This window comes from Pomacea canaliculata, linkage group LG9 (genome assembly GCF_003073045.1).
Source record: "Pomacea canaliculata isolate SZHN2017 linkage group LG9, ASM307304v1, whole genome shotgun sequence".
NCBI lineage: Eukaryota > Metazoa > Mollusca > Gastropoda > Architaenioglossa > Ampullariidae > Pomacea > Pomacea canaliculata.
In genome coordinates this window covers 23,187,424-23,213,612 of record NC_037598.1, presented here as the reverse complement: position 1 = coordinate 23,213,612, position 26,189 = coordinate 23,187,424, and the positions used below count along the sequence as shown (strand labels likewise).

Genomic DNA, 26,189 nt, shown 5'->3' with positions numbered 1-26,189 from the left:
ATATGCTTCAGTGTAGAAATCACTGAAAAATCCATTGAAGTGGCAGCACTCATGGTATCAAAAGAAAAGTAAGACAATCACAAAATATTTGCCTTCTTTGGTACATGTTCCCTAGATATAACACAAACATGCGACCATGACTCAACACTTAGCAAGGGTTGCAGGAAACCTCAACGTTGGAACTTTTAACTGTTTATGTCCTGTCACTTGTCGTCTGACAACACTCTTGTATATATCCCAGTTGACCCGATCTACCAGGTCCTGCTGAAGTTTCTTCTCACTTGGGTAGGGTGACACCTGAACAAACATAAAAACAGAGGAAAAGACAGCTCTAGGGCAGTGGTTCTCAAAGCATTTCGGTCCACGGACCACCTTAATTACTAATTATAAGTAAAAGAAATGGCGGACCTAAAATCACTCTGTACCGTGAATTTCTAATTTAAATTGTTTCATTACCATTCAAAAACTGAATGTACTTTTGTGATAGTAATATAGCAATAAGTTTACATAAAATTACATCCTTTGCACAGTACACATAAATATTAAAAATAGTCACAGAAGTCACTTCTGTCGTTTAATCCATTCAAGGGAAAACAAACCTAAAATATCCTGATTACCCGGTTTATTACAGCCAGTTCATTAACGGCACATAACTCCACACCTGCCTCTAGTATAAGTGGGGTGTATCTCTAGTATAAGAATCTAAAATGTACATATCACCCGGCTCATTAAAGCCAGTTTATTAATGGCAATCGACTTCACGCACCACTTACCTGTGAACAATCGATCATTCCAGAACCTCGCCCACGTCTGTTCAATATGATCGACCGCTCTGTGACGTACTTCCGCTTTTCTTTAAGAAAATACTGCTTTTGAGTGGTTTCTATCTCTAACCTAGTAAACCTGGTGATGTGACTGTTCTAACGCGGTGTGTGCAGGTCTGAAAGCTCCAATCATTAGTAACGAAATAAAAATGACATCCTATCCAGACAGTACCTCAACTTTAAGTCTGCGCATGAGGTCTGGCGGGCAGTTGTCCAGGTAAAACCGCTTTTTGATGAGAAGGCACTCGGCGCCGTTACTAACAAGACACAAGCTGGGCTGGTCAAGGAAGACGAGAGACGACAGACCCTGCAACAAAGTAGGAAAAGATGTTTGGACCGTGGACTACTAGCTTTGCCAGACTTAGGTTTCCCGCTTGTATTAGTTTTGTTAGTGTTAGTTTGTAACCCAGACCTAGGAAGTCAGGTTAGGTCTTAAATCTGGCTATCGGATCACAGCTATGACTAGGGTTGAATATTAAGCAAAGTTCAAGAAAATCCTGGAAGTAGGAATGTACCTCATGATCATAGCTATTATGTTAGCGATTCTGCCGATTCAGGATGGCTATATTGTGACACATACTCCAGCACAATCACGGATTTTCTAACGTAGGTGTACTAGTAAACAATGAAAGGTACTCACGAAGACATCTCCTTTTGTGAGCGTGTGCACAAGGACAAACTGAGGGTTCACCTCCGCCGCCGCCGCCGCGAGCCCTCGGACCTGAGCGACGAAGAGAAACGAGTCGTGATACAATCAATGAATCGTTCGACTGACCAACCAGCCACACAAGCAATCTACCAAGCCACCTACCCCAGCACAGTCCAACCAAGCCACTCACTGTTTTCAGAAATAGAAATAATTAACAAGAAGATTTATGCACAAGCTTTCTCCGTCTTTTCTTTTTTATACAAAAAACAAGCTTGTCCTTTCGATATAAACAAGACGACAGCTACAACAACCACCTATCTGATAAATTTTAGAGTAAGCGCTTGAATTGAGTTACCTCCCTTGCACTGGAACGCGAGTCCGAGTTATCTGTGCATGACCTGTTGTCAGCTAATGTCCTCTGGTCATTTGTGTTGACTGGAATAAACATAACCATCTGACCATTTAATTTACAGGGATTTCATCTTCAGCGTAATCATTTGAAGTAAATTAATTATGATATTTTTCTGTTTATATTCAATCTTGTATCTTCTGTAGTCGTGATGGTGTGTGTGACAGGTGTAAATGTGCGTTGGTGTTGACTTTGTGCTACGTGTATGTGGTTTTTGATTTCTATAACTGTGTGAGAAGTTTTTTAATTGACTTCTCACACAAATAAATCTGTATTGTGCTGTTTCATTAGGACTTTGCAGGCGAAGAGTGACTCGACTCTGCTGTAAAAATACCTGTTCCGACAGTATAATGATTGTACTTTGGTTTCATCCCCTGCCCTTCTTCGGCAAACATAATGGAAAAAGGTAAGAGAGAGAGGGAGGAAAAAAGGAAAAATTTAAGGAATGTTGTTTCTTAGTAGGAAAAATCTCACCTGCTGCAGTTTCCATGTCAAACTTAATTTTCACTGTTTTGAAGTTGCCAGTCTGAAAAAAATTGTATAATAATAATAGACTAAGAAAGTTTAAACATAAAATTTGGCGAATAGCAATTATTTTTATGGAAACTGTGCGTTTATGCAGGCGTTAATAGTTGATTGTTTTCATGCGTGTTCTGGACTTCTCTGTGTTCTTTCAAAAAGTGCAAATAAATACATGTACAGCTACTTAAACTTTTTATTCCAATGAGTTCCCTTTTTGTCATTCTTTTTAATGCTTTCTATCGTGTAGATTTTTGTTGAAATGAATTGATTCTGTTTTCTGATTACTAACCCTTGACATCCTGGCTGCTCTAGAGCCACCGTCCTTGGCTGACCAAGCTTTACGGAGCCTGGTTCTTATGTCAGTCTGGTTGCCCACGTGACCTGTGTGTGGGCGCATGGCGCGGGACACAGCTTGAATGGCCATGTCATCGCAGTGGTTAAACTCTTCGTTTTCTTCCTCCTCTTTATCTGCAGGTAAAAGGTCAAGGTTAGACTGGAGGCCGTGGGGGCAGTGAAAGTGGTTCACTGTATCAGGGCGTGGCATCTGGAAGGCAAAACACAACCTTTTCCTTCTGCTGTCATTACATGATAAATCTATCATCTCACGAACTTGTATTATACATATCCGTGATCATCCATTGCAGCAGAGCAGCTGCTAGGTGTGCAAGGAGAGTTTTCCAGCAGTTGGAGTTGTCTCTGGCTGGAACCAGAGACTTTCGATTCCACAGTGTCTAAACTTTGGAGACTACCCTACCTGCAGGTAAGTTTCTTTATGCCAGAGGTAAGAAATAAAAGCTGTGACATGATGGAGATTGTGGTGATGAACATCAAGGAAAAGAAAGACGAATGAAAGATGGCAATGCGAGAGAATGCGGGAGGGGACAAAATAAAGAAAGCAAAAGATAATATCAGGGAAGAAAATTATAACAAAATCTTTAACACTCTTTCGAACCAGACTGGCGTAGCGAGGATTAGTGGATTGAGTGAAGGAAGGGGTGCTGGCATTAACGCTTAAAAAAAAGCTCACAGTCTCTTCCAACTCCTTCGAGACAGAGTTCATCTGACTTGTCTTCGCTGACATCACACCCGTCTTCATTGTCGGTGACAGACAGGGGAGGGGGGAGGGAGATAGAATGGTAGTGTAGCCATCTGGCGTAGTCTTTGGCATGACCGAGGAAGCTCAGGTACCTGGAGGTGCTGGTCGTGCGCTTGTATTGACCTGTGCGCCTGGACACCGTGGCCTTCACTTTGGCCAACCTTTTCAGTACGGACACCGCGCCCTGCGAAAGGATTCAGTTAAAGTAAGAATATGACAGAGGCGTCTATATTTCAATAATTCAGTGAGGGAAAGTGGTGGTTCAGTGTATGTTGTGTTAGGAATTGAGTGAGAAGATGGTCAAGAATTTAACCCACAGCATCGAAATGTATTCTTTAATGTCAATAAACGAGTGACAAATTGTCAGATGGTTGCAGAAAAATTCAAGGATTGAAAAGCAAACCTCACCGACTTCACGACGATTAGCCAGTCACAGACATTGCTATCTTTCACCACGACTGCTTTCCGCCTGTGGAGGTAAAAATCATCAATCATCATCATGCATCAATCATCATCGAAATGCCAAACTGACAAAATCACTCATTAATCGACGTGCTTTTCGATCTATTGATCAATCCGTCTAAGTCCATCTATCCATCAGGTTTTTGTCTCTCTCTCTCCCCCCTCCTGGAAAATATGTTCTGCCTGTCACTCTCCCTTCTTTTTCACCCTTATCGACTTTATCTCCTCCTTTCATGCATTCAGTCCATCACCCACTTGAAGTAACCAAAGGTGACGTTGTGTGGGTCCGCATCGTCAGTGACCTTCTCCACTGGCCATCCTCTCAAAAACGCCAAAGAACTGCAACATCAGTGGGTTTGACATTATTGCACCGCCTTCTACATCAACTAGTTGCCGGTCTCATCGTTGTCATCGGTTCACCAGCGATGATCAAGCTGCAGTCTCAAGGTAACAACAATCATAACCCAAGGGCAAGTGCACAAACACACAAGCGGACAGACGTACGCACGAACTACACTCAGAGAAATACAGAGTACAAAAAACCAGCTTTATTAAAAAAAAAAAGCGAAAGGAAACAATAAAGAGCAAAAATCCATGGATGCGCGCGCCGCCTCAGGAAATGGTCACAAGCACACAAACGGCCGCACACGCACAAAGAAGTGCGCATGGGCGCAGGACGACAACACAAATGTAACATGAATAAACAAAATTAAAATTTAACTCGACACACATCACACCCTGTCTCCCCCACACACAAACACAACAAGAAGCGGATGAACTCACCTCAGGAACTGGTGAAGGTCAGGATCATTGGTTGATTTACTACTGTTCCCAATCATGTAGATTCGCTGGTAGTCCTACCCCGGGAGTAAAAATAAAGGACGTAACTGTCTTAATACACGGTTGACCAGCTTCACATCACATTCACATCGCGATCAACCTGCTTCACACTCACTAAGTGGTGATAAAGCATTTTAACGATCTTCGAGGTTGCACACGGCGCATGTTTCATTCAAGCTTATCCTATAAACACATTATCCACTTTTTTGTTGTTGTTTTTTATTACCTTGTCATTACAGATTTTAAAAAAGTTTTTTAGCCTGGCTGCCTTCTTTCGCCAGTAACTTTCGCCCTGATGTTTATGGTTAAAAGAACTGGGCTAAAACCGCGTTAGAGTTTTTTTTTCAGACTATCATTACGAACTTTGACTTTTTTTCCACTCACAGAGTCGGGTATGGCGAGGAGCTCTGTGTAAGACTGGGTCAGAACAGACGAGCAGCGGACGCTGTGGTTGATGATCGCCAGCTCCTGAAAAAGAAGTTTTAATTTTTTTCTCTCTTCCATCCTCCTCCTCCGCAATGCCCCCTTTTCACAATCTTCGTCCATCCTTACATCTCAAATATTTCTTGTCATTAGTTTTTTCATTCCACATCCCTTTCAGTGCGAATCATGCTTAAATGAACACACCAGACGGTGTTCAGATTCTACAGTCACGAAATGATGCAGAGGCAGGTAATCAATGCTGTATTCGCCGAGTGTCCCTAACCATTTCCCGTCAACGGCTGAAATGTTTTTCCTTTTATAATTTAACCAGAGTTCCTTCAGAGCTGTCATGATTAATTCAGAGAAAGTTTCAAAGACTGGTGATCAAGTGCTACCTGGAAGTGGTAAGTAGTCACAGATGACTCACCCCAAAAGACTCTCCTCGCTGCATGTGGCAGACGATCTTTGCCAAGCCCGTTTCATCATCTTTGACTGCCTCCACCACTGAATCATCATCATGCAAAGAGGTTCAGTATTAGTGAGTTGTCTGGCTTCATGTTTAGAGAAACCGGGGAGCTATTAAAATCTTGCAATGACCTTAAGTGATGACGAGTTATCTCACCTTTTCCGTACAAAATGAAGTAGAAGGCCATGGGTTTACGGCCTTGTTTGAGAATCATCCGCTTGGCTTCGTAGCTACAGGAACAAGGCGACGACATAGAAGCAGAGAAACAGAATGTGGAGAATAGTCACATAAATTAATATATATATATGCTTTTCTCGCATGGATGCGCTCAAAAGGGAACAGACTATGCGATCTTGACCTCGATGACCAACATCTTTAACAACTTCCCACACTAACATACACTCTCTCATACACACAGGGCCACTGGTCGCACATTTATCTTCTGCTTCCAACTGCGTTAATCAAATAAATTGAACAAGACGACAAATCACTGACCATTCGAAGTAACCGAATCTTGCCAAGTTCTTCTGCATTCGCACAGGTAATTCAGCAATGGTGCTGATTCCTCGAAAACTAGTGATGATCTGAAATAATAGCAAAGAATACAATATAACAGATCATGAATATGTTCTTACCAGAAAAGATTGCATATGCCTTAAATTAGCTAAGGGATCAGTCTGCTAAATATCTATGTAGAATAATTTAATGGCACATTTTGTCTAGCCAATGATTTTAGTTTTCGCGGGCTTTACAATTTCACTTTAGTTAAAAAAATATAAGGTTAGTGAATGAGGAACTATTTCTTCTTTCTGCTTCTTTGTATTCTAGCAATTTTCCGCTGCTTTGCTAAATTGCTCAGAAACTTTTCAGGAGTTTACTTAAAAGGCTCAGGTACATTTCTGCTACTTACAGAAACTCAGTTACACGAAAGATGTTTATCGAAATATTCAGGACCATTTCGGGTGCCCACTGAAACGCTCAAATGCATCACCACCAAAGGTCTGTTATATTAATGTGTATATTTAAATTCATGATACATCATGTGTCTACTTAAATATTTAATGCATCCCAAGTGCTTACAAATTGAATTTCAGCCGCTGATCGATCAGCTGGTGGTTTTGTCAGAATTCGCACCGCTTCTTGTGACATTCGCATCTACCAACAAAACGTCATGCAGAGCAGAGTTAGAATTTAAAAGTATGAATATATACTAAAGATCATGCGAAATATATTTTGATACATATTAGAAGTACATCTCATTAAATATAGCACATACAGAGTCACAAAATAATGCTTCATAATTTCCTAACACATCTGTAAACAAAAGAAACTGATATTAGAATTGAACCTGATATCACTTAGAATTCGAAATACATGTACTCGAAATTCTTTGTCTTTCCGTCCCTACCTATATCATCAGCCATCTTCTCAAAGATCTGACATCTAGCACAAAGCTTCCGACAGTTCACATTTTCAGAGACACTAAAGACTTCGAGCACATAGCACTGTAAGTACAGTCCTCCTTTGCCTTCCAACATAGCAGGCACTATCTGACGTCACTTCCGGATACCTGATATGTAGTGGCTACACTAATTATAACAATGGAGTATATGTAAAAAAAAAATTAGTGTCACCTGTCTATTGGCCTTGAAGAACGAGGGATCGAAGAACATGTAGTGGTCCTTGTCCACACTGCTGGGTGTGAGATCATGCAAGTCATCCTCGGGGGAGTAGAAAGGGCTTGCCGGGTCTTTGCTGGCAAAACATGGAAAGATGGAGGCATGGCAAAATACAGAATTAAGGCATTGTTATATCCACATATAAAACGATGCTGCATTGGATATATATACAAACAAGGCCAGGTGCTGACTTTCTAAAGTGTAGACATATCAAGGTGCAGACATTGCGGAATAGGCACGTATCACTTGCTAGTAACTTCATTAAGAAAATTAGCAGCTAATGACCCAGAGATTTAAAAAAAAAAATAGTGTAAATCACCTTTAAGACTAACACATTGAGACAGCTAAAAACACACATAAAACATTGACAGTTTACGACACAATAAGTCACATCTAAGCGCAGAATACTTTAAATCCTCATTCCCTTACACTAGAATGAAGGAATGTAATCGAAGTGTCCTTCAGAACACAGAAAAGATTAAATATACACAAATCATGTTAAACTCTCCACGCTGCTCTCAATAAGTTTTGAAAACAAATATTCTAAACTGTTTCAGGTAAATTCAAGTTACGGTAAAATTTACACCAGACTTAAAAAAGTACAACCATAAACAATGAACCCAAAGTCCTGTAAACTTCCTTTGACATGTGTTTTCTTGCTTCTGGCCCAGTGTGTCACATGACTTTCAAGTGATAATGAATGGTAAACTCTTGACGAGACTAGGGAACAGCAATGCCATGGATCATAACTCGTGCTCAGGCATATCCCTCAAGGCATATTTTTTTAAAAGTGAAAGCACGCACGGATGCACACCATTCAGGACACCCACGTCATGCACGTCACCCACGCCGCTCGTGGCAAGCACGTCACTCACATGGCGGTGCGGGTCAGTGTTTTCACTATCCTCGCTAAGACGTAGATAATGTGCATCCAGAAGCGTAGTTTCTTCCAATAATCCTGAAACAAGACCAACAATCCTTAAACAAGTCAAATAATCATGTAACAAGGCCCACCGTCGCATAAATCAGTTATTTCATTATAGTTATAACATTTTTATGTCACATGCATGAATGTTGTAAATAACCTGTCTGCTCGTGCGAAATCGCGGGGCCGTCTGCCAGCCCACGAAAGAAGCTGTTTACCTTGGCCTTGCTTTCCTTGACAGCGAGTACAGAGGACACTTTTCGCCTGAGAGCTAGAGCAGAGGCTAGCATGCCAAGTCTCCCAGTTCCGACGGAAGTAGAGCTGTCTCGGCGAGTCATACTCGTCAAGCGGGATAACCCAGCTGCGGAATCCCGGCGTGTTCTCCCCTGGGAACTCACAGAACTGCGTCTGCCAAAGGTAGAAATAAAAGACTAACCGAATGACTAACCAGTTTGCTAAAAGAGAGAAATAGAGAGTGAGATAAAGAAATTGAGAGTTAGAATGTACCCAACACGATACATTATGAACTTAAGCTATCAGCCATCTTCAGTGGCGCAGGAAAATGATCGGTTTTGGGAAGAAAGGGGGGCAAACTCCATGTTGACTGTGAACGATGTTCACATTCTTGCCTCGGTATCTTTTTTTAAGGGGGTAATTTCCTTCTGCTTCCTACTACATTGATCTTGAACATGTTAAACATCTAAAATACCTGGGATTCGCCTCCTAAAATTTACTTTCTCCATTGCATGGCAGTGAGGCGATGGCCTTCACCGTCCCACTTCTCACCTGCTGTGCTGCGACATGATGGACACGCCCGTCGTAGACTTGATGACGATGATAATGACGATGACGGTGTCCCGTTTTAGTCCGCAGGTGTAGACGACAACGTAGTCACCGCTAACCAAGCTGCACACCGCCGGATGTTTTGTGAGCAGGCTTCAACTTTGACCTGAGAGTGCGACGAAAAGATCTACACTCAAACAAAATCCTCGGTTTGACCACAAAAATGTTTTGTCTGATGACATGTATTTTGACTGCGTTTTCCTAAGTGTTTATGTTTTCCAAAGCAACGCGTGTTTGTCAAAACTCAGTAAAAACACGCGAATTGATTGAATTTGCACATTTTTGTGTGTGGAAAATATTGTGATACATCTGTGATCTTCAGAGGTCGACAAAAAATTTGATGAAACGCTGTGAAGAGTTTTACTGATTAAGAACATTGATTAAAATTCCTGGAATCTTCTCTGCATTGCTATATTCCAGACATTTACATCACAGTTCAGATGAGAACAATAGTCTTCTCTATCTAGCTTACCTTGTCTGTGTTTATCCAACTTCTACATTCGTCTGTCATCACAGAAGCTTTTCTTTCTCATACATTTACACAAAGTCCTCATTTTCAAGACAGGACGACATCCGCTGCTTTCTGATGCCTCGCAACACACAGATAAGTAATGGACGCCGGCAGTGATTGTGGGTTTAAAGTGAGGGGGCGACAACCAAAGCGAACTCACTTTGCGTGCCGGTGTCACCTGCAGTAAATAAATCTTTCACTGCCAACCATTGAACGAGTCCAAGAAACTCGGTGGAAAGGTAACCACAAATTTCTCCCTTTCGTTCCAATACAGTCTTGCATGCTTTGTTTACTGACCAGGCAATGGGTGGTCTCTATAGAAAGAAAGCGGAAGTGACTCACTACTCCCTTGATATTATACAGCTTTCTGAGGTGGAAAACAATTTTTATTGTAGCTTTAATAGCTCTAACCACCACCACCCCACCACCACCACACACACGTTTGTGTTTGCTTGCGTCGGTGCGTTTTCGTGCGCGTATTTGCAAACCATAAACTGTCATATCATACTAGTGCATGTGTGCTAAAATTACAGGTGCGCGAAGGCAAACGACTAATGATAATAATGAAGCGAAATAGAACACAGAGACGGCTATTGGTGTCGAGGCTGTAATTATTGGCTTTTTAAACACTCTGGACAATTTTTTTTCAGTACGTCCGCTTTTGTCTACTTAAAATCTGTTTTCTTGAGAAAACAAAATCAGTCCACCTGTAATGTGTTTTCATGCAGAATCAGCCATTCAGCAACCATTTTAATCCTCCTCCTTCCCCAACAACAGCTTCAGTGTTGTGATGGAACCGAAATATTTAAGCATTTACTGTACTGGAATTAAACCGGCAGCAGTGTGGGACCGCAAGGCAAGAATCACGGGTTGCCGAGAACTGTACAAGTTGCTCGCGGTTGCTACGTGCGCAGGCGAGAGTTGTTCCTCCCACCTCACCATGTGTACTCAGCACGAGGAATGCATCGAAAGACTTTCTTCGTTGGTGTCATGCAGTCCGTTTTAAACGATTTAACACTGTGAAAGGCGTTTGCGAGTCTCGTGACAGAGTGTTCACTGGTTGTCAGGATTTAGTCTCACCAGTCCTCGATCGGACTTGCCGACAAGGCAAGTTTCAACAAGACTAATTTTAAAAAAAAATACAAACAATATGAAGGAAGGTGTTAACACAATGTGTGGAATACAGTTATTTTTCACTATTGATTGCGAGTTTCACTTTACTATTACAAAATAAATTGAGTCAACAACTGTCGTGAGACTCACCGACCAAGTAACAGTCTTGGAAGAAACTCAGACACCTCCTAGGCCACACCACGCGGGGCAATGCGCCTGAGAGAGAGAGAAAGTTAAAGAATGACAGACCGACATTTCCTTCGAGCAAAGAAATGAATTTCACTATATACTGCCAGTGAAGATTCAGCTATGCATTATTGGCAAAGATTCAGCAATATATCGTCAGTAAAGATTTATCCGGTATTATACATTCAGCCACATATGACTTTTCAAAAACCCCGACAGCCTCCGGCTTTAACATGCACTTGAGCAAAGAGCTGACAGGTAAAACATTGAACATTGGAATCCCCAGCTCTCACCGTTACACACGTAGTGCACAGCTTGCCACTTGTCGGGACATACCCCGGCAAGTCGGGTAAACCATGGCTCCACAGCTTCAAACGACTCCAGGCTGATGGCCGTTTGTCTAAGCATGCAACTGGCGTCTAATTGGCTGCGAGACAGGTCTGTTTTGACTATTGTAGTTCCTTTGATCGGCTATAAGTATGCTGGAGGATATGGTAGCGACCCCAGGATATTGAAATCACCTCAGAAGCTGGCCTACGGTAGAGATCCGCGGTCCATGTGTGCGTGCGTGCATACGCCCGTGTATTTATGTGTATGTCCATGTGTGCATGCCTAGCTAATTGCACTATACTATACTTGCTGCACTCTATGGGTATTGCAGCTCTCTATCTCTAACAGAATTCCTTTATCATCTAGTAAAACTCGATACTGCACCCGGAATTCATGTCAGTGTGACGTCATGTACACCCCATTATCTTACATTGTTCTTCGCTATATTTATTATTTTTGTGTAAGTATGCTTCAAGACCCCCGAGAGCTGTACTACAGAGTTGTAACAGTGACGTGCTTGTACAGCCACACACCTCGAGCTGTCGTTGAAACCACTTGACGGTTGTGTGCGTGCATACTTTCTAGTAAACGACAGGTGAGACTGAAAAAAAAATATGTCCCTTTATTGCAACACTTTTATCTCTGTAAATATCAAATCACTTTCATCTGATAACTCTGAATTTGAACACAGTTGTGTTTCTGCACACACAAATTCTTTTACATATTCTGCAAGATTGTTTTCTTGTGCACTACTGAAGTAATCAAAAGGTCATTTCACGCAATCAAATTTGACTGAAAATGTTGGTCTCCTTACACAACAGATGCTTTCGTGTAAAAGGAAATGCAGTGTTGTAAAAGTATACTCTTGTACAACAGGGAGGCTATTATTTGAAGCACTTTTATGCACATTTTATGCATCGTGTTTGCGTTTTTGATATACACACCAAACATGCCCAAACTACGTATGCAAAGAGTATTTTTCAGTTTCAAGTTTTCATTCGTTCAGAAATTCCCTCCAGCAGAAATGAATGAATCAATGTAATGATTTTTTTCTGAACAAATTTTTAAATGCTGCTTTGCTATTAGTAAAGCTGCCCTGGGCAAAATTTGGCTTCCAAGTTCCAATCTTCTTCATGCTGTAAACAACAAAGATAGAGGTAAAGCACGGCTATCAAACAATGTTTCAAGTAATTTTCAGTAATGCATGTTTAGTAATTACGTTTTCGCGCACGTTGCACTTAATAAGTTTGTTTCACACAAATGTTTGTCTAGAACTTTCCTCGCAACCTCAGTAACGGACAATTTAAAGTCAATGACTGATAATGTTTCTCACGCTAATTGTGGCTGTGGACTAGCACGAAGAGATCGAACCCTTATTTGCCGGCCTTGCCCTTGCCACACCCTGGCACCGTAGAGATGATTGAAAGTAGAGAAATTCTGCTGAGAACATTTTGGAAGCTATTCTTCCCTTCATTCGTTCGGTCTACACCCTTCGATTAAAGCGCTTATCAGCAGCGCGATCATCCGTCTCTTGTTTTCTTACTGCAAGACTACCTGTCAGAGTGTGTGCGGTTAACATTAATGCAGACTTTTAAATCTTTTTTTGCGTGAATGAGAGTGATCGATAGGGAGAGAGATTTGGGGCCACGGCATATTTGCTCTTGGCGGAGCAACTCTTGTGGGCACAAAGACTGCTGACGTCACACAGCCGTGAGCGGTTCGCTGGTCAAACAGGTGTAGCGGCCAGGAAGTGGTGGTGGGAGATATTTGCAGAGGTGGCAATGGCTGGCAAGAGCAGATTACGCTTGCTGGAAAAGTAAAGGTGTTTAACCACATGCTTGAAGCACAGAATGCTGCACCGTCGTGAAGCAGTCAGAGACAACAACCTCGCACTTCAGACTCTGTATGCTCCTTATCTTATCGTGTCGTTGTCAGGGTTATGTACACGATCATGCCGAATGTCAGAGATTATGGGAAGCATCACGCCGAAATATAAGCCATTATGTCAGTGGTGCCAGTCGTCATATCAAATGTGTTATGCCGTGTCATGTACGGACCTTCATATCAGTAGTAGATCGTCTCGGAGGACATGCTAGGATGACGTGATAGCGCGCATTGAAGCAGATGCCATGCGGACCATTCTGTTCGATGCTATATTATATCAAATGCATTTTGGGATATTGAATCAGATAAAATATGGCCCATTAAATGCGATATGACCCTCTATATCACGTGCTATATGGCCCCTTAAATTAGATGCTATATGCCACGTTATACGAGATGATATACGGCCCATTAAAGCAGACGTTTTAAGGCCCATCATATCAGACACCATATGGCCCATTATGTCAGGTGGTTTGTGTACCCTTATATTAGATATTATATGACCCACACTATCAGATTACATAAACCATTAAATCAGATTCTATAAGTTCTGTTATATCAGATGCTATATGTACATCATATCAATCATATCAGATGCTATACGTACATGATATCAGATGTTTTATGTACATGATATCAGATGCTATTTGTACATATCATATTCTATATGTACATGATATCAGATGCTATATGTACAAAATATCATGTGCTATAGGTCCTTTATTATGTATGCTTTACGGCCAACTATATCATATGATATACTGCTCAGTATATCAGATGCTATATGTACCATGAGATTAGATGCTAGATGGGTAATTAAATTAGATGCCATATGCCCCAGAATGTCAGATGAGTGCTGCAGCGCCAGAATCAGTAGATGATTTCCGATGATCAAGGCTCGGCATACTGACGATCGGCTGCAGCAGATGGAAATGAGGATTTTTTGTTTACAACATGTGGACACGCTGGCAGATGGACATAAATTGTATTCGAGAGTTGATATGTACGTGCACTTTATATATATATAATACTAGTATGTATGTTTGTGTGTGCTTGTCCTTGCTTGGAGTTGTGTGCAGCAAAGAAAGAATAAGTGAGCTGTGGCAGAATGAGAAGGGGTTGCAGAAAGAGAGTTATGCGTAAAATTCATATGGGTTGAAGATATGTGTATGTATGTGTTGTTGTTTTTGTTGATTTTAGAAAAGAAAAGTACTTTCACATAAAGGTGATTTCGTACTGTGGGGATGGGGATATGGAGAGAATATGGGAATAAATGATAAGACGGGGAGGGGTTTGATGAGGTATGGGAGGAAACCGCAGGTGTGTGTGTGTGTGTGTATTATATATACACGCATGCGTGTACAGCTGTATGTGTGTATATATATGTTTGTGGATGTGTGTGTATATATATATGTGTGTATATATGTGTGTATATTAATGTGTATGTCGCCCTACCCACTTTCTCCCTGGCACTCACGTTGGCATAGAATGTCAGCTGGCCTGATGGCGAATGAACCAGCACTTCAGGTTGCGGAATGTCTATGGACTGTTGATTCCTTGTGATTGCTATCGGGTGTTGCATCCCTTCTTTCTGTTCATTGGCCCAAGGGTCAACAACCCAGTCCTTGACATGTTTCACAAGCCTTCGGTGTTTCACGTGGAAGGGCCCCCATGTGACCTTTGGTCGCGCCAGAGCCTGGAGTTTCTACAGACAGCACTCCAACTAGGAACATCTATACGCTGGTGAATACTCGTTTAAGTTGAGTGTGACTATAGTAGACACTATCTACCCAATAAATTTGTTTCAATCTCTACCACATTTAATGACAGCAATCTAATAAAACACTTTTGTGATATAAAACCTTCAACGATAAGGAAATAACTTCACTTGTATTTTATTCCGTGATTTCAGATTTGTATACCTGAACAGTCTTCCGAACTGTAAGTAAAATGTACATTTTTTGTGGATACTACGCATCTTGAATGTTTAGAATTTACATGCTACCACAATATTTAGTATTTGTGAAATCACATATGTTTTCGCAATAGACATCGTTAAGGAAATTCGATAAACCGTGACAGACAGATAGATAGAGCCAGCCTGCAAACATTAGTTAACGGCCTTATAAAAGACGCAACTGACTGAACAAAAGGTCGGTTCCATCTGCCTGTCTGTTACGAACCTGTGTAATGGTGTCAGCCGTGCCCTCTGTGGCGACTTGCACAATCATAGTGATGAGAAAACCCAGGAGAGGCGAGATGATGACAATGATGCTGAAGAAGTTCGCAGGTTGATAGTAGATGATCATGCAGACCAACGCCCACAGCAGGATCTGTGATTAGTCAAACTATAGCATTCGTGGGCATGAGGAAGCTAGCTTTTTAGCAAGAATGGAGCTACAATAGTCTTTGGCATAATGGGAGCTATAACAGTCGTTGGCATCAACGGAGCCATTGAAATCTTTGGCTTGATTGATCTTTGATAGTCTTGTGAAGTGACTGTGGCGTGACGGAAGTACAGTAGTGTTTTAAATGATAGGAGTTATAATATGCTTCACCTTGATGAGAGTTTTATAAACCTTTGGATGAGAAATGATATAGCAGTCTTTGGCATAATAGTACATATATGATCTCAGCTGTGGTCGAGTGGTCTACAGCTCCACTCTCTCATGTACTCATGGGAGGGCAAATAATCTTCCTCTGCAAAATGAAGCCTCCCAACCAATTATTGGGAAATAAAGGCTACAGTAATTAATTCCCTACAGAAAAATCGTGATACTAGTGCAGTATCACTGAGAGAAGGATTGGTATGATGAAAGCACCGGTTGCTGAGAGAAGGGGCTGGCACTGCATCTGACAGGGCCCGCCACTCACGCCTGTTTTAGGTGATAGTGAGCAGGTCCTGTAAAGGACGACGTCCACTTCTTCCCTTTCGTAATCTAGTTGTTCCTCTGGCCACTGCCGCGTCGACCACCCTCCAAAGTACTTTAAAGTACATTCTTTGACGGAGTGATCACACGGCCAAACTAGAGCTGTTTCGCGAGCTTTTTTCCGATTGCTGGTGTCCTACGAGACCGAATGCCCTAGAAAATAGCTCTGACAAACAAATTTGAATGGAGCAGTATCGCCACCTAAGTGGACTACCAAAAAAACCCTGCCTGATAATAGTGAAACGGCGCACGTGGGCAGCCTCTTAAGCCCCCGGGTCTATCCAGTTTCCTTCACAATTAGGACAGCAAAAATGGTATCAGGGTAAAGAAACGACAGAATGTGGCAGCCCAGAGCTTTACAAGAGCTATGGCAGTCGTTGAGCTGACAGGACCTATATCCGTCTAGGACATTTTGAGAACCAGTTTTGTCTCGGAGAAGGTAAAGTAGGCGACAATGGCAACTAAGCACATAGGGCGTATCGTGCCGACTTTTGTATAAACATTGCATAAACATTACATCTAGAATGGAGAGAGAGAGAGAGAGCGAGAAAGAGAGAGAGACTCACTGTAATTAAAATGGGGATAGCCAAAGTCCAAGCGAATGTCCAGTAGACACTAATTGGCCTCCATTTCATCACCTCCACGTCATTCTTGAAACGCCTAGTTCCTGAGAAACGTAATCGTGGAAATTCTCATCATCGTTGCCTTCCTCCACATACACGCGCGCTCTGACACAATACAAACTCCTCAACCACACGCATCCACACACCTTCAAGCATCGGACAGCGAGAGAATGAGAGGATGCTGACACTTGGTGAGGCTCCAATTGCCCCTCCCTCTACATCACATCCACACCTTCACCCACCCATGACTACAAATACAAAATATATTTATTACACCCTTCCGGGAAATTAATTAGTTAATCTGCCTTGTGAATATAACATCAGACATTAACATCAAACATGATGGTTACATCTTTTTAAAAAAAAAAACAAAACGGGAACGGGTGCTAGCTGTATGAGAACCTTCTCTCAAAGACGTGTCCTAGCAATGATTTGGTTGTATAAAAAATTATGCGGATTGCCGACGGAATAAAAGAATGCAGATATCCTGCGGTTGTGACTAGGAGAACTCTAAACCTACCTTCTGTCTGTGGGTCTGTTGTCAAACTCCTGTCGAAGTGGATGACAGTTGTCGACTAAAATTGTAGTCAGCTTGTGATATAGCTTCTCTAAGTCATTCTGTCCCCTCCCAATCACCCCTTCTGCTTTTTTAAAAATGATTTTGTTCAGCTTCTCCCTTTTTGGCTATGCTCCTACTCCAGCACACTAGGCCCAAAGTCACGGTGCTGGGTACTACTGAGGTGTAGAATAGTTGCAAGAGTTCAGTGCGGACATTAAAAGATCAAAGTTTTCTCAAACAGTTCAGACGGCTATGCATTTTCTTGACAACGCTTTCGAGGTGAGTTTATCGTCAATAGTTATACCTAAGTATTTGTAACTGTCTACTCGTGTCACGACCTCGCTACTTTTACCCTTGACCTTTACTAACCGTAAACGCCCACCATAACCAGGAGCTCAATGACGACTGTGTACGTAACAGGAATCGCACTGGAGTCAAAAGCGAAAGGAATAATCCAGTCCATCCCGCACTGAAAATACAAATATTGAAGTTCATAAGGTCAAAGGTAACATGAAAATGTCTCTGAACTAGTCTCAGGCAGCTAATAAATAATTCAGCACGTTTTTGGTTTAGTTAACGCAAGTGTTTGTCTCTCCATTCCACAAACTTCACTGTTTGGAAGGGCCTTAACAAGAATAAAATAAGTTTAAAATTATTTTTTAAAAAACACTATTATTTGAAATGCACTAAAACGGGTAAAATAATTTGCCTTAGGTCTCGGGATTTTCTTTAATAAAAAGTGTGAGGGGCACTAATTATCAAATTTTAATAGTTTGAGAAAAGAGTATTCCTTTTTTTTACTTATTTCAAAGTTTTTAGCCCTTCTTTTATCACGGCGCTCTTCCAATCACAAATGCTTCTCGGCTTCAGTCTTTGACAATACTTTCTCCTTATTCTTTTGCCTCTTCTTTTTCCCTTCTTATAGGCCGAATTAGGAGAGATAACCTAAAGTTTATTAGCATTGGTTAGCCCTTAAAGTTATCATAGAAAATTAAATTAAAAATTGTTTACTACTTGTGAACTTGGAAATATTGGAGAACATTTCAGATCTCTCGGGCGGTTATAAAATTCCACCACACTTTAAATCACACACACACACACACAGAGTAAGTATTTAAATGAAAGTGTGAAAAAGGTAAAGAATCACATTGCATGGTGACCGTTGGGGTAAATGGTTTACCCTGTGTAGACTGGTTGCTGATGTTTAACGCCGTCGTCATCAAAGAGTGTATCAGCGAGTTATTCTCCTTGTCTAGAGATACGCAATAGGGAAGGCAAGACCCCCCCTCCAAGACCTTCTACTCCAGGTGCCTCTACTTGTTCCATGTTAAACCCGCTACCTGCTCCTTATGGGTGGACAAGGAAAGTTTTGTATTCGCAACTGGGCCTCAAGTCTTGTGCCCCTGGTGTCAAGATCTCTACACCATGGGCTGAGCACTCGCGCAGGCCTTGCATGCAAAACGTGACAGAGAGGTTCAACAAAAGTCGGTATCACAGTGTTCTGGGTTAAGGAATGAGATTTGACGTTGTGTTCACGTGTAGGGATATCGTGACATCCTTGGAAGGATATTGCTCAGATAATAGACCCACTTAAGAGGACCAGGCGAAAAAATGTTGAAAGCAAAAACTTTGAGATACATGTACAGTGCTATGAGAGTAGAGCATCACATGGATTTATTATTTTTTTTTTTTTTGCGCTGGGCAGTATACTGCTCAAGAAGAACCGCCACTAGGAGCCAGTCACGTGACCCGAAGGAGTTCAAAGCCACCATTTACATTGCTGGTGAAGGGAACAGAAGTGCAGAAGCCTAGGACACAGGTGAAGACCAAGAGCACGTGGCGCCATTTCCCGAGGAGGGCCTGTTCGCTGACCACTGCCACTAGCGCCGTCAACGTTATCTCCGCCTGCACAGACAGGTCATGAGGTCTCAAAAGTCAGAGATTACTTCCTTCGTCTGTCTTCACAGAACGCCCACCCGGTAAGAGGGTTTGAGGACGACATGGTTTGAAAAGGTCATGAACTCATCGTGATAATATGTTTGCCTTTACTATGTTTGCGGGTGTGTATGTGGATTAGACATGTGTACACAGTAAATGGCGAATGGGAATGGAGGTTATCGTCTGTCTGACTGTGTGAATGAGAAGGCGTGTCGGACTTACCATAGGATTAAAGCACCACAGTGTCAAAGAAAAAAAGATCAGAATAGACCAGAAGCTGGAGCGTCGAATCGAGCTAACGCCATGCGTTAAGATAACAATATTATTCAGACCTGTTAAGACAGAAAAGAAAACCTTTCGTAATCTTTCCCCAGGTTTTCTTACCATCGCTATGCCTACAACATTATTATTCTGATAGAACACCATCTCGTTTTTTATCATCATTTTTCTCTCAATTTTCCTCTTTCCATCTCTACGTCTACTTTTTTCTGTGCTCCCTGCCCCTTGCAGTAACTGCAATATACGGACAAGGAGAAAAACTTTCCATAACTTGTCACTATTAATGTTGTTACCTTTGAACTCTGACTGGAGATCGGCGAAGGAAAGATTCATAGTGTCCACCATGTTGCCCAAGTATGAGAAAATGATGATACCCCACACAATGGAGGTCACGTCTTTGATGAACACGACGATCAGTACGTCCCTGAGAGAATGGGTCAGACTATGACAACGTTTTCATCGTCGCCTTCTCCACGGTTTACATTGCATTTTGACTCAAATGTGCATATACCACACTTTAACATGCTGTATCTTAATAACAAAAATCTTATTAACTCAGAATTTTCAGTAGCCTTCTCCCAGTATCTTGTAACACCAGTCTACAACGTTTCCAACAGTGGCTCGTGCCTTTCGACGATGTTCGTTAACAGCTTCATCTTTGCTTATTCCCTTCTTCCAGACTTGTTGGCCTCGAAGACCAAACCTTGACCTTGTTTGTATTACAAGGAGAACTGTTGTCAGCCTACAAACCTTAACCACATCCGTGCACACGGCTTATTACTATCACTGTATATCTGGTCTTATGCTACAACTCCACCATTATTGACGTCTGCAACATTTATGACTGCTTTAATTTTGATATCGGCAAGAACCCACCACTGTTGTTGCTAAATCCAAACATCATTTTGAAAAGTATTGCAATATCAATCAATGTACCTGAGAGTATTGTGATGGAAGGGTGCGTAGCTTGAGAGCGTGATGATGGCGCCTACACCGACGCCCAGGTCGTGCAGCATGTGCTCCACCACGTGCTTCCAGATCTACGTAGAGATAAATACTCTGCAGTCACAATATACATCAACATGTAGGACTTCAGAAACATCTATCGATCAATCAACTGATAAATAAAATGTTCAAAACTTTTTGCTTGATATTTTCTGCACTTAAAATTAATTTCACATTTCTTTAAAAGAATTCACCACGGTACAGCTAAATTGTATTATATTTTGATGTCAGTGTATTGCTGATGGCTGGTCTTGTGCAGTTCTCTTGCAAGAAGCCCATGGCCAGAGGAATAAACAATTTGTCGGTTTATTACTCTCTCTACATATATATATAATTTATTATACGTAAATTAAAGAAAAGGTCAAAGTTCACTGTACAAATAGTTCCTCCTCTCCTTCTTCCTGCCCTTAGAGTGGAAATAGCTGGAATTTGATTGGTCGCCTACAGTAACAAGTCTTGAAACGAATACAATAGCTGATTAAGCAATTAACAAATCTCTAAATGATAAACTCTATAAAACAGTCCGTAAAGCTTGTAACAAGTTTTGAAAGCAAAATATACACACGCTCTCCGGATGTACTTCGTTATGTAAGGGTATTTGGCGAACGAACCCTATTCGCACCCTTCTTATGAAAACATTTCATATCTCGTGGCAGCATGTTCGAATCATCTACATACTTAGTAATTATGAGCCCTTTACATCTACACTCACTTCGCAAACGCCCCTACTGACCTCACTCTGCTACGAATTCCATTTTTCGGATAAAGTTTTGCGGCGTGCTTAGTTATAACGGGAGCTAACGGTTGATAAAGAGGTGAAGGGTCTTGATAAAATCACATTCGTTATTGCGGGAACTCGGATGGGCGTGAGTTGGATACCGAGGTTCCATAGTACAGTGCGCAATGAAAATGAAATAAACCAATAATGATTGATAAGCAGAGGCTAAAACCCTTATAATAATGGACGAAGGGTCCGTACTTCAGGTTCCAGCAGCAAGTCTGGCTCAAATCTGAACAAGACCAAAAGACCTTTGGCAGCCCCGGGTTGGAGCAGTGCGTTGATCAACATGAGAGAGAGGATGATGAAGGGGAAGATGACGGTAAAGTACAGAACCTGAAAAAAAGACACGTCTCCTCACTTTCTAGTTCGATCAGGTCACGTGACTTTCAGTCATACGAGAACCTATAGACCATTCGGATCGCTGCTATCTTCCAGTCTGCATACCAGCAGACGGGGAAACGCTTGTGTTTTGTGTTGATGTTGTTTACGCCTGACTGGTAGAAGGGAATATTGTTTATGTCACGTGATTGGTTGGGCAGAGGTGTGTAGTGTTTCTGTGTCTCTGTGTGTGGACGCATAGATGATTTAGTATTCTTTTTCTTCTATTACTATTTCCTAACATTAAGCTTTTTATTCAGTAAATACAATTAACAAACATAGTATTACATATCATTCAAAAACACCTTTCATTCTTACATCACATTCGAAGTGGAGAGAAAGAGAATACAAAGAAATAAAAATAATAAACTGCCCACATGTACAATACATTGAAGTGTCAGTATGTGAATGTTCAAAATTCTAATTATTATTATTATTATTATTAGTACAGAATGAGAGTGATTATTTACTGTGCTACCCTATTAAGTCGAGCAAAACATCTCGTTTTCATACTTTGGTGGAGGACAAAATCCCAATGCTCAGTATCAGGAAGACCGCAAACCAGGTGATGAACAGACTACCCATTAAAGAATAATTAAATGTCGTGAACAGATCCGACTTCGCATTCGACGGGCAGTTCCAGACATGATTCCTGCCAGACAGAGCAGTGATCACACAGCAAAGGGGACGAGACATTGTTTTCCAGAAATACCTCCATTTTAAAACTCGCTCTCACGCACCCATGACTGACCGAAATCAAGCACGCACACATCTATCCATCTACCTACTCATCTGTCAAACCTACGACGACGATTGATGATGATGATGATGATGATGATTGATGATTATTGATTGATTGTTGGATGATGATGATGATGATGATGATGATGATGATGATGATGATGATGATTGATGATGATGATTGATGATGATTGATGATGATTGATTGATGATTGATTGATGATTGATTGATGGATGATGGATGGATGATGATTGGATGGATGATGATTGGATGGATGATGATTGGATGGATGATGATGGATGGATGATGATGGATTGATGATGATGGATGATGATGGATGGATGATGGATGGATGGATGATGGATGATGATGATGATGATGATGTAACCATTACTAGCTGATCACCACCTCAGCTGGCACGCCGGTACCAATGGTCGGGGGAGGGAGATCTGGTTGGAGGTGACTGCTGACAATTTAGGTTCGCCAGGTCCAGTCAACCAGCAGTAACCTGAGTAAACGCACACACAGAGAGAGTGGACGCGAACTTAGTCTTACTCCCAGTATTCCAGGGACGAGATGATGTATCTCGACCTGTTGGCTGAGGCGGCGAACAACGAGATGTTCCAGATGCCTTCAAACTTGTTGTCCTGATAGCAAACGCCATCATCTCCGGGTTCCATTTCAGCACACTTCATCTGGATTGTGTTGTAGCATTCTGAAATGATGATGATTCTATTGCTATTATCAGGTTTTGTTTTTAAGGCCTCTTGATAATATTTCTGGCAGCAATTCCAAAAATATTAACGTTATTGTAACACTCTGGAAAATAAACGATATTTTCTTTCACTTTTTGCCTGTTGACAGATTCGCGAAAGTGTATCTAGATCTAGTAATACATATCTTATGATATATATTTATAAAGATGACTGAGATAGGTACTTGTGTGTGTGTGTCAGTAAGACTAATGAATGAAGTAGGTTAGAGCTGCAGACCCATGATGGCGTATTGTATTCATCTATCGCGGGAAGTGTAGTTAGTTCATTCAAGCATAACAAGTGATGTTCCGAGCGCGAAGTACAGTTAAAACCTAGTGTCACATAAACACTTTAGAAAACCAGGTCCCAGCGCAGTGCAAGAGGATGGCGGTCTTACTGTCTGTGTTCCATGTGTTCTGGCAAGTTTTCCACGGAAGCGGGACTTCGAAGGAGCTGAAGATGTAGAACTGGGTAATAGCTTGCATCAAGGAAAAGTACCAACTCCACCAAAACGCGTTGATCACCATGGCAACGCCGATGCCTAAAACGTAACCCGCCCCCAAAACAAAAACAAAATTAGCCATTCATTCAAGTTTATTTTAGTAGATGCTTTACCATCAAAATGTCAAATACTCAGCACAAAACATTACAAGGAAAGGACATCACAATATTCGTATCATTGGCAAAGCAACAGGACTTAATATTGACACTCAGCTCACGCTTCCTTCTGTATGTCAGAGTATTTTGATCTTTATGTACATTTAAATAATCTACTTAATCATATGCATATTCGTAACCGGCTAAGCTAACGAAAAATAACACAATTAAGTGGGCTATTCCGTCAGTTTTGATCAGTCTTCTACTGGTTTCACTTTACACTCCATCTCCTACCTTTTCTTGCTTTATTTATGAGTTCTGTTCATTGTTATTTCGCTACGCTTAAAAATTCAAATGAGAGGCAGGAGTGTTTGAAATAGCCTTTTACAATCATCATCATCATAATCATCATCATAATCATCATCAATCATCATCATCCAGTACTCTTACCTCTGAATAGTGGGGCCAGGTCCCAGCAACGAATGGCGTTCTGGCTGCAAAACTGGCCCAGCGAGGCTTCAAGGAACGCCAAAGGCAAGCCGATCAGAGATAAAGCTACTATGTAAGGGAAAAAACAAACAATACTCTTGTCTTGGCCTAGGACGGCAGGAAAACTCCACATGCTTTCCAGATTAATGATCAAGGCGGCCAATGATATGAAGTAGTCCAGGGACCTGGCAAAGCCGGCCCGCTGTCTGACATCTGGGCCAGAATGTTCACTTCTCCTTCCAAACCTGCGATTCTGTGCAGCAAAGAACGGAACTCACCAATAGTGTTGGTGTTGTTGCGATGATGATGATGACGACGACGACGACGACGACGACGATGATGATGACGACGACGATGATGATATTTGCAGAAACTAGTGCTGCAATGTAGAGCAGAACTCGGAGTGCAGAGTGGGATCAGATCTCAGATGTGGCATCTGCTTACAAGGCCGGGTATTGGAGGAATGGGACAGAATCTCCTTCAGCTTTATTCTTATTCTTCCCGATGTAGAATGAAACACCGCTAGGAGGAAGCATTTTCCTGTTACACAGCCAAGGTGTTTAACTTACCTGTAACCAGTTTAGATTTTGGTTTTGGGTGCTGCCTGGCTTGACCTGTTCACTCTCGCGTTTCCTGGACTCATCAGTATCACACGATTCATCCGAGAAGAACGAACGTCTGGTTCCTTTTGGGATCGAGGAATTACGTTTTCTCGCATCCACATTAACAGTGTGTAACGACTGGCAAGGTTCCCTACACAAATGTGATTGGTAGATAAGATGAACAAACTTATCCTTCCTGCTACACCTTACAAAATCCATATTTATGTCTGGGTACTGTCGACTTTTTCACAAGTTGCTTAGTACGTAACTGAATCAGAGTGTCGGACTCAGGCAAAACATTCTACAGAATATTCTACTTCCTTATCGTGTGATTTCTTAGCAAATCGAACGTTATTCAACTGGTTAATATACCCAGTCTTGAATATTCTGTATGTATTTAGAATGCATTTAGGTGTGTGTGTGAGAAGGAGAAAGACAGAGATCTGACTTAAGTTTTTAAAAAAAATAGAATGCTCTCTCTCACACACACACTGATCATTGACCGTGTTGCTGTGATTAAGGAAGATTACCTACTTGATGTTATTCTCTGCTCAGTTAATATAGTGTGAATCATTTTCACACATTTCAACATAGTATTGTTTAATTATTTAGAGATTTTCTCACTGTTCATGATTACCAATTTGAAGATTCAAATCGGTTAACTTTGCTGTACCTCACTTAATGATAAAATAGAAGAAGAATTCCAAAATGAAACAAGGATGGAAAAATTCACGAATCGAACCAACAAAGATTGTAATAACTCGAGAGAAGAACAATAGCTATGATCTATAAACATTCTTTATCTTCAGGAAGAGGATTTTGCTGGCGGGATACCAAGACTGGTCTGATTCCTCCTGAACTAGCAATGCGGACAATGAGAAAACGAGGAACTCTTTCATAACTTTCTCCACTTTGACGACATCAGATGACTCAAACAAATCTTGATAGTAAAGCTGGTTAAACTTTGAAATTTCCTTGCTAACATTTAATTAAGGAAAGCAAGAGCATGAAATTAACACGACTGTTGTGAAATTAAATAATGCAGTGTATTTTTCGAGGATTTCAAAGCAACGATTCCGTTCTACTGAGAGATTATGAAGGTCTAAGGTCATATCTTCGGTAAACAAACAAAAACAGCCTAATTAGCGGTAAAAAAAAAAATAATAAAGTATGCCATTTTCTTTCCTGCCTTCAAAACCGATTATAGTAAGAGACTTACGGCTGCGTTGTGTGATTTTCATCCATCTGCAGAGATTAAATCAAACGGCGATCTGTCGTTACAATTTAACGGTTTGAGAAAGCCGACCAAAGGGAGATAACGCTCGCGCGTGAGACTACTCGTGACAGAT

General features: G+C 41.4%; 2 protein-coding genes across 2 annotated transcripts; both read right to left on the bottom strand.

The window, feature by feature from the left end:
* Positions 1–38: 38 nt before the first annotated feature.
* LOC112572390 lies at positions 39–11,493 on the bottom strand. Its single transcript, XM_025252049.1, has 22 exons — positions 11,242–11,493; positions 10,913–10,978; positions 9,611–9,827; positions 9,082–9,244; positions 8,514–8,703; positions 8,246–8,328; positions 7,326–7,446; positions 6,772–6,846; positions 6,187–6,275; positions 5,848–5,921; positions 5,653–5,729; positions 5,187–5,270; positions 4,746–4,819; positions 4,218–4,301; positions 3,909–3,969; positions 3,432–3,684; positions 2,694–2,872; positions 2,357–2,408; positions 1,829–1,908; positions 1,465–1,545; positions 997–1,131; positions 39–297 (listed from the first exon to the last, which is right to left on the bottom strand). Exons 4-22 carry the CDS (start codon positions 9,096–9,098, stop codon positions 142–144), a joined length of 1,965 nt encoding a protein of 654 aa, XP_025107834.1. The 5' UTR covers positions 9,099–9,244; positions 9,611–9,827; positions 10,913–10,978; positions 11,242–11,493; the 3' UTR covers positions 39–141.
* An 838-nt stretch (positions 11,494–12,331) lies between these two features.
* LOC112572844 (sodium- and chloride-dependent glycine transporter 1-like) lies at positions 12,332–26,154 on the bottom strand. Its single transcript, XM_025252750.1, has 17 exons — positions 26,060–26,154; positions 24,808–24,991; positions 24,200–24,491; positions 23,550–23,693; positions 22,953–23,112; positions 22,169–22,307; positions 21,476–21,610; positions 20,428–20,531; positions 19,785–19,915; positions 19,435–19,544; positions 19,051–19,179; positions 17,644–17,743; positions 16,659–16,759; positions 15,346–15,495; positions 14,640–14,867; positions 13,953–14,079; positions 12,332–12,414 (listed from the first exon to the last, which is right to left on the bottom strand). Exons 1-16 carry the CDS (start codon positions 26,083–26,085, stop codon positions 14,008–14,010), a joined length of 2,205 nt encoding a protein of 734 aa, XP_025108535.1. The 5' UTR covers positions 26,086–26,154; the 3' UTR covers positions 12,332–12,414; positions 13,953–14,007.
* Between the last annotated feature and the right edge of the window lie 35 nt (positions 26,155–26,189).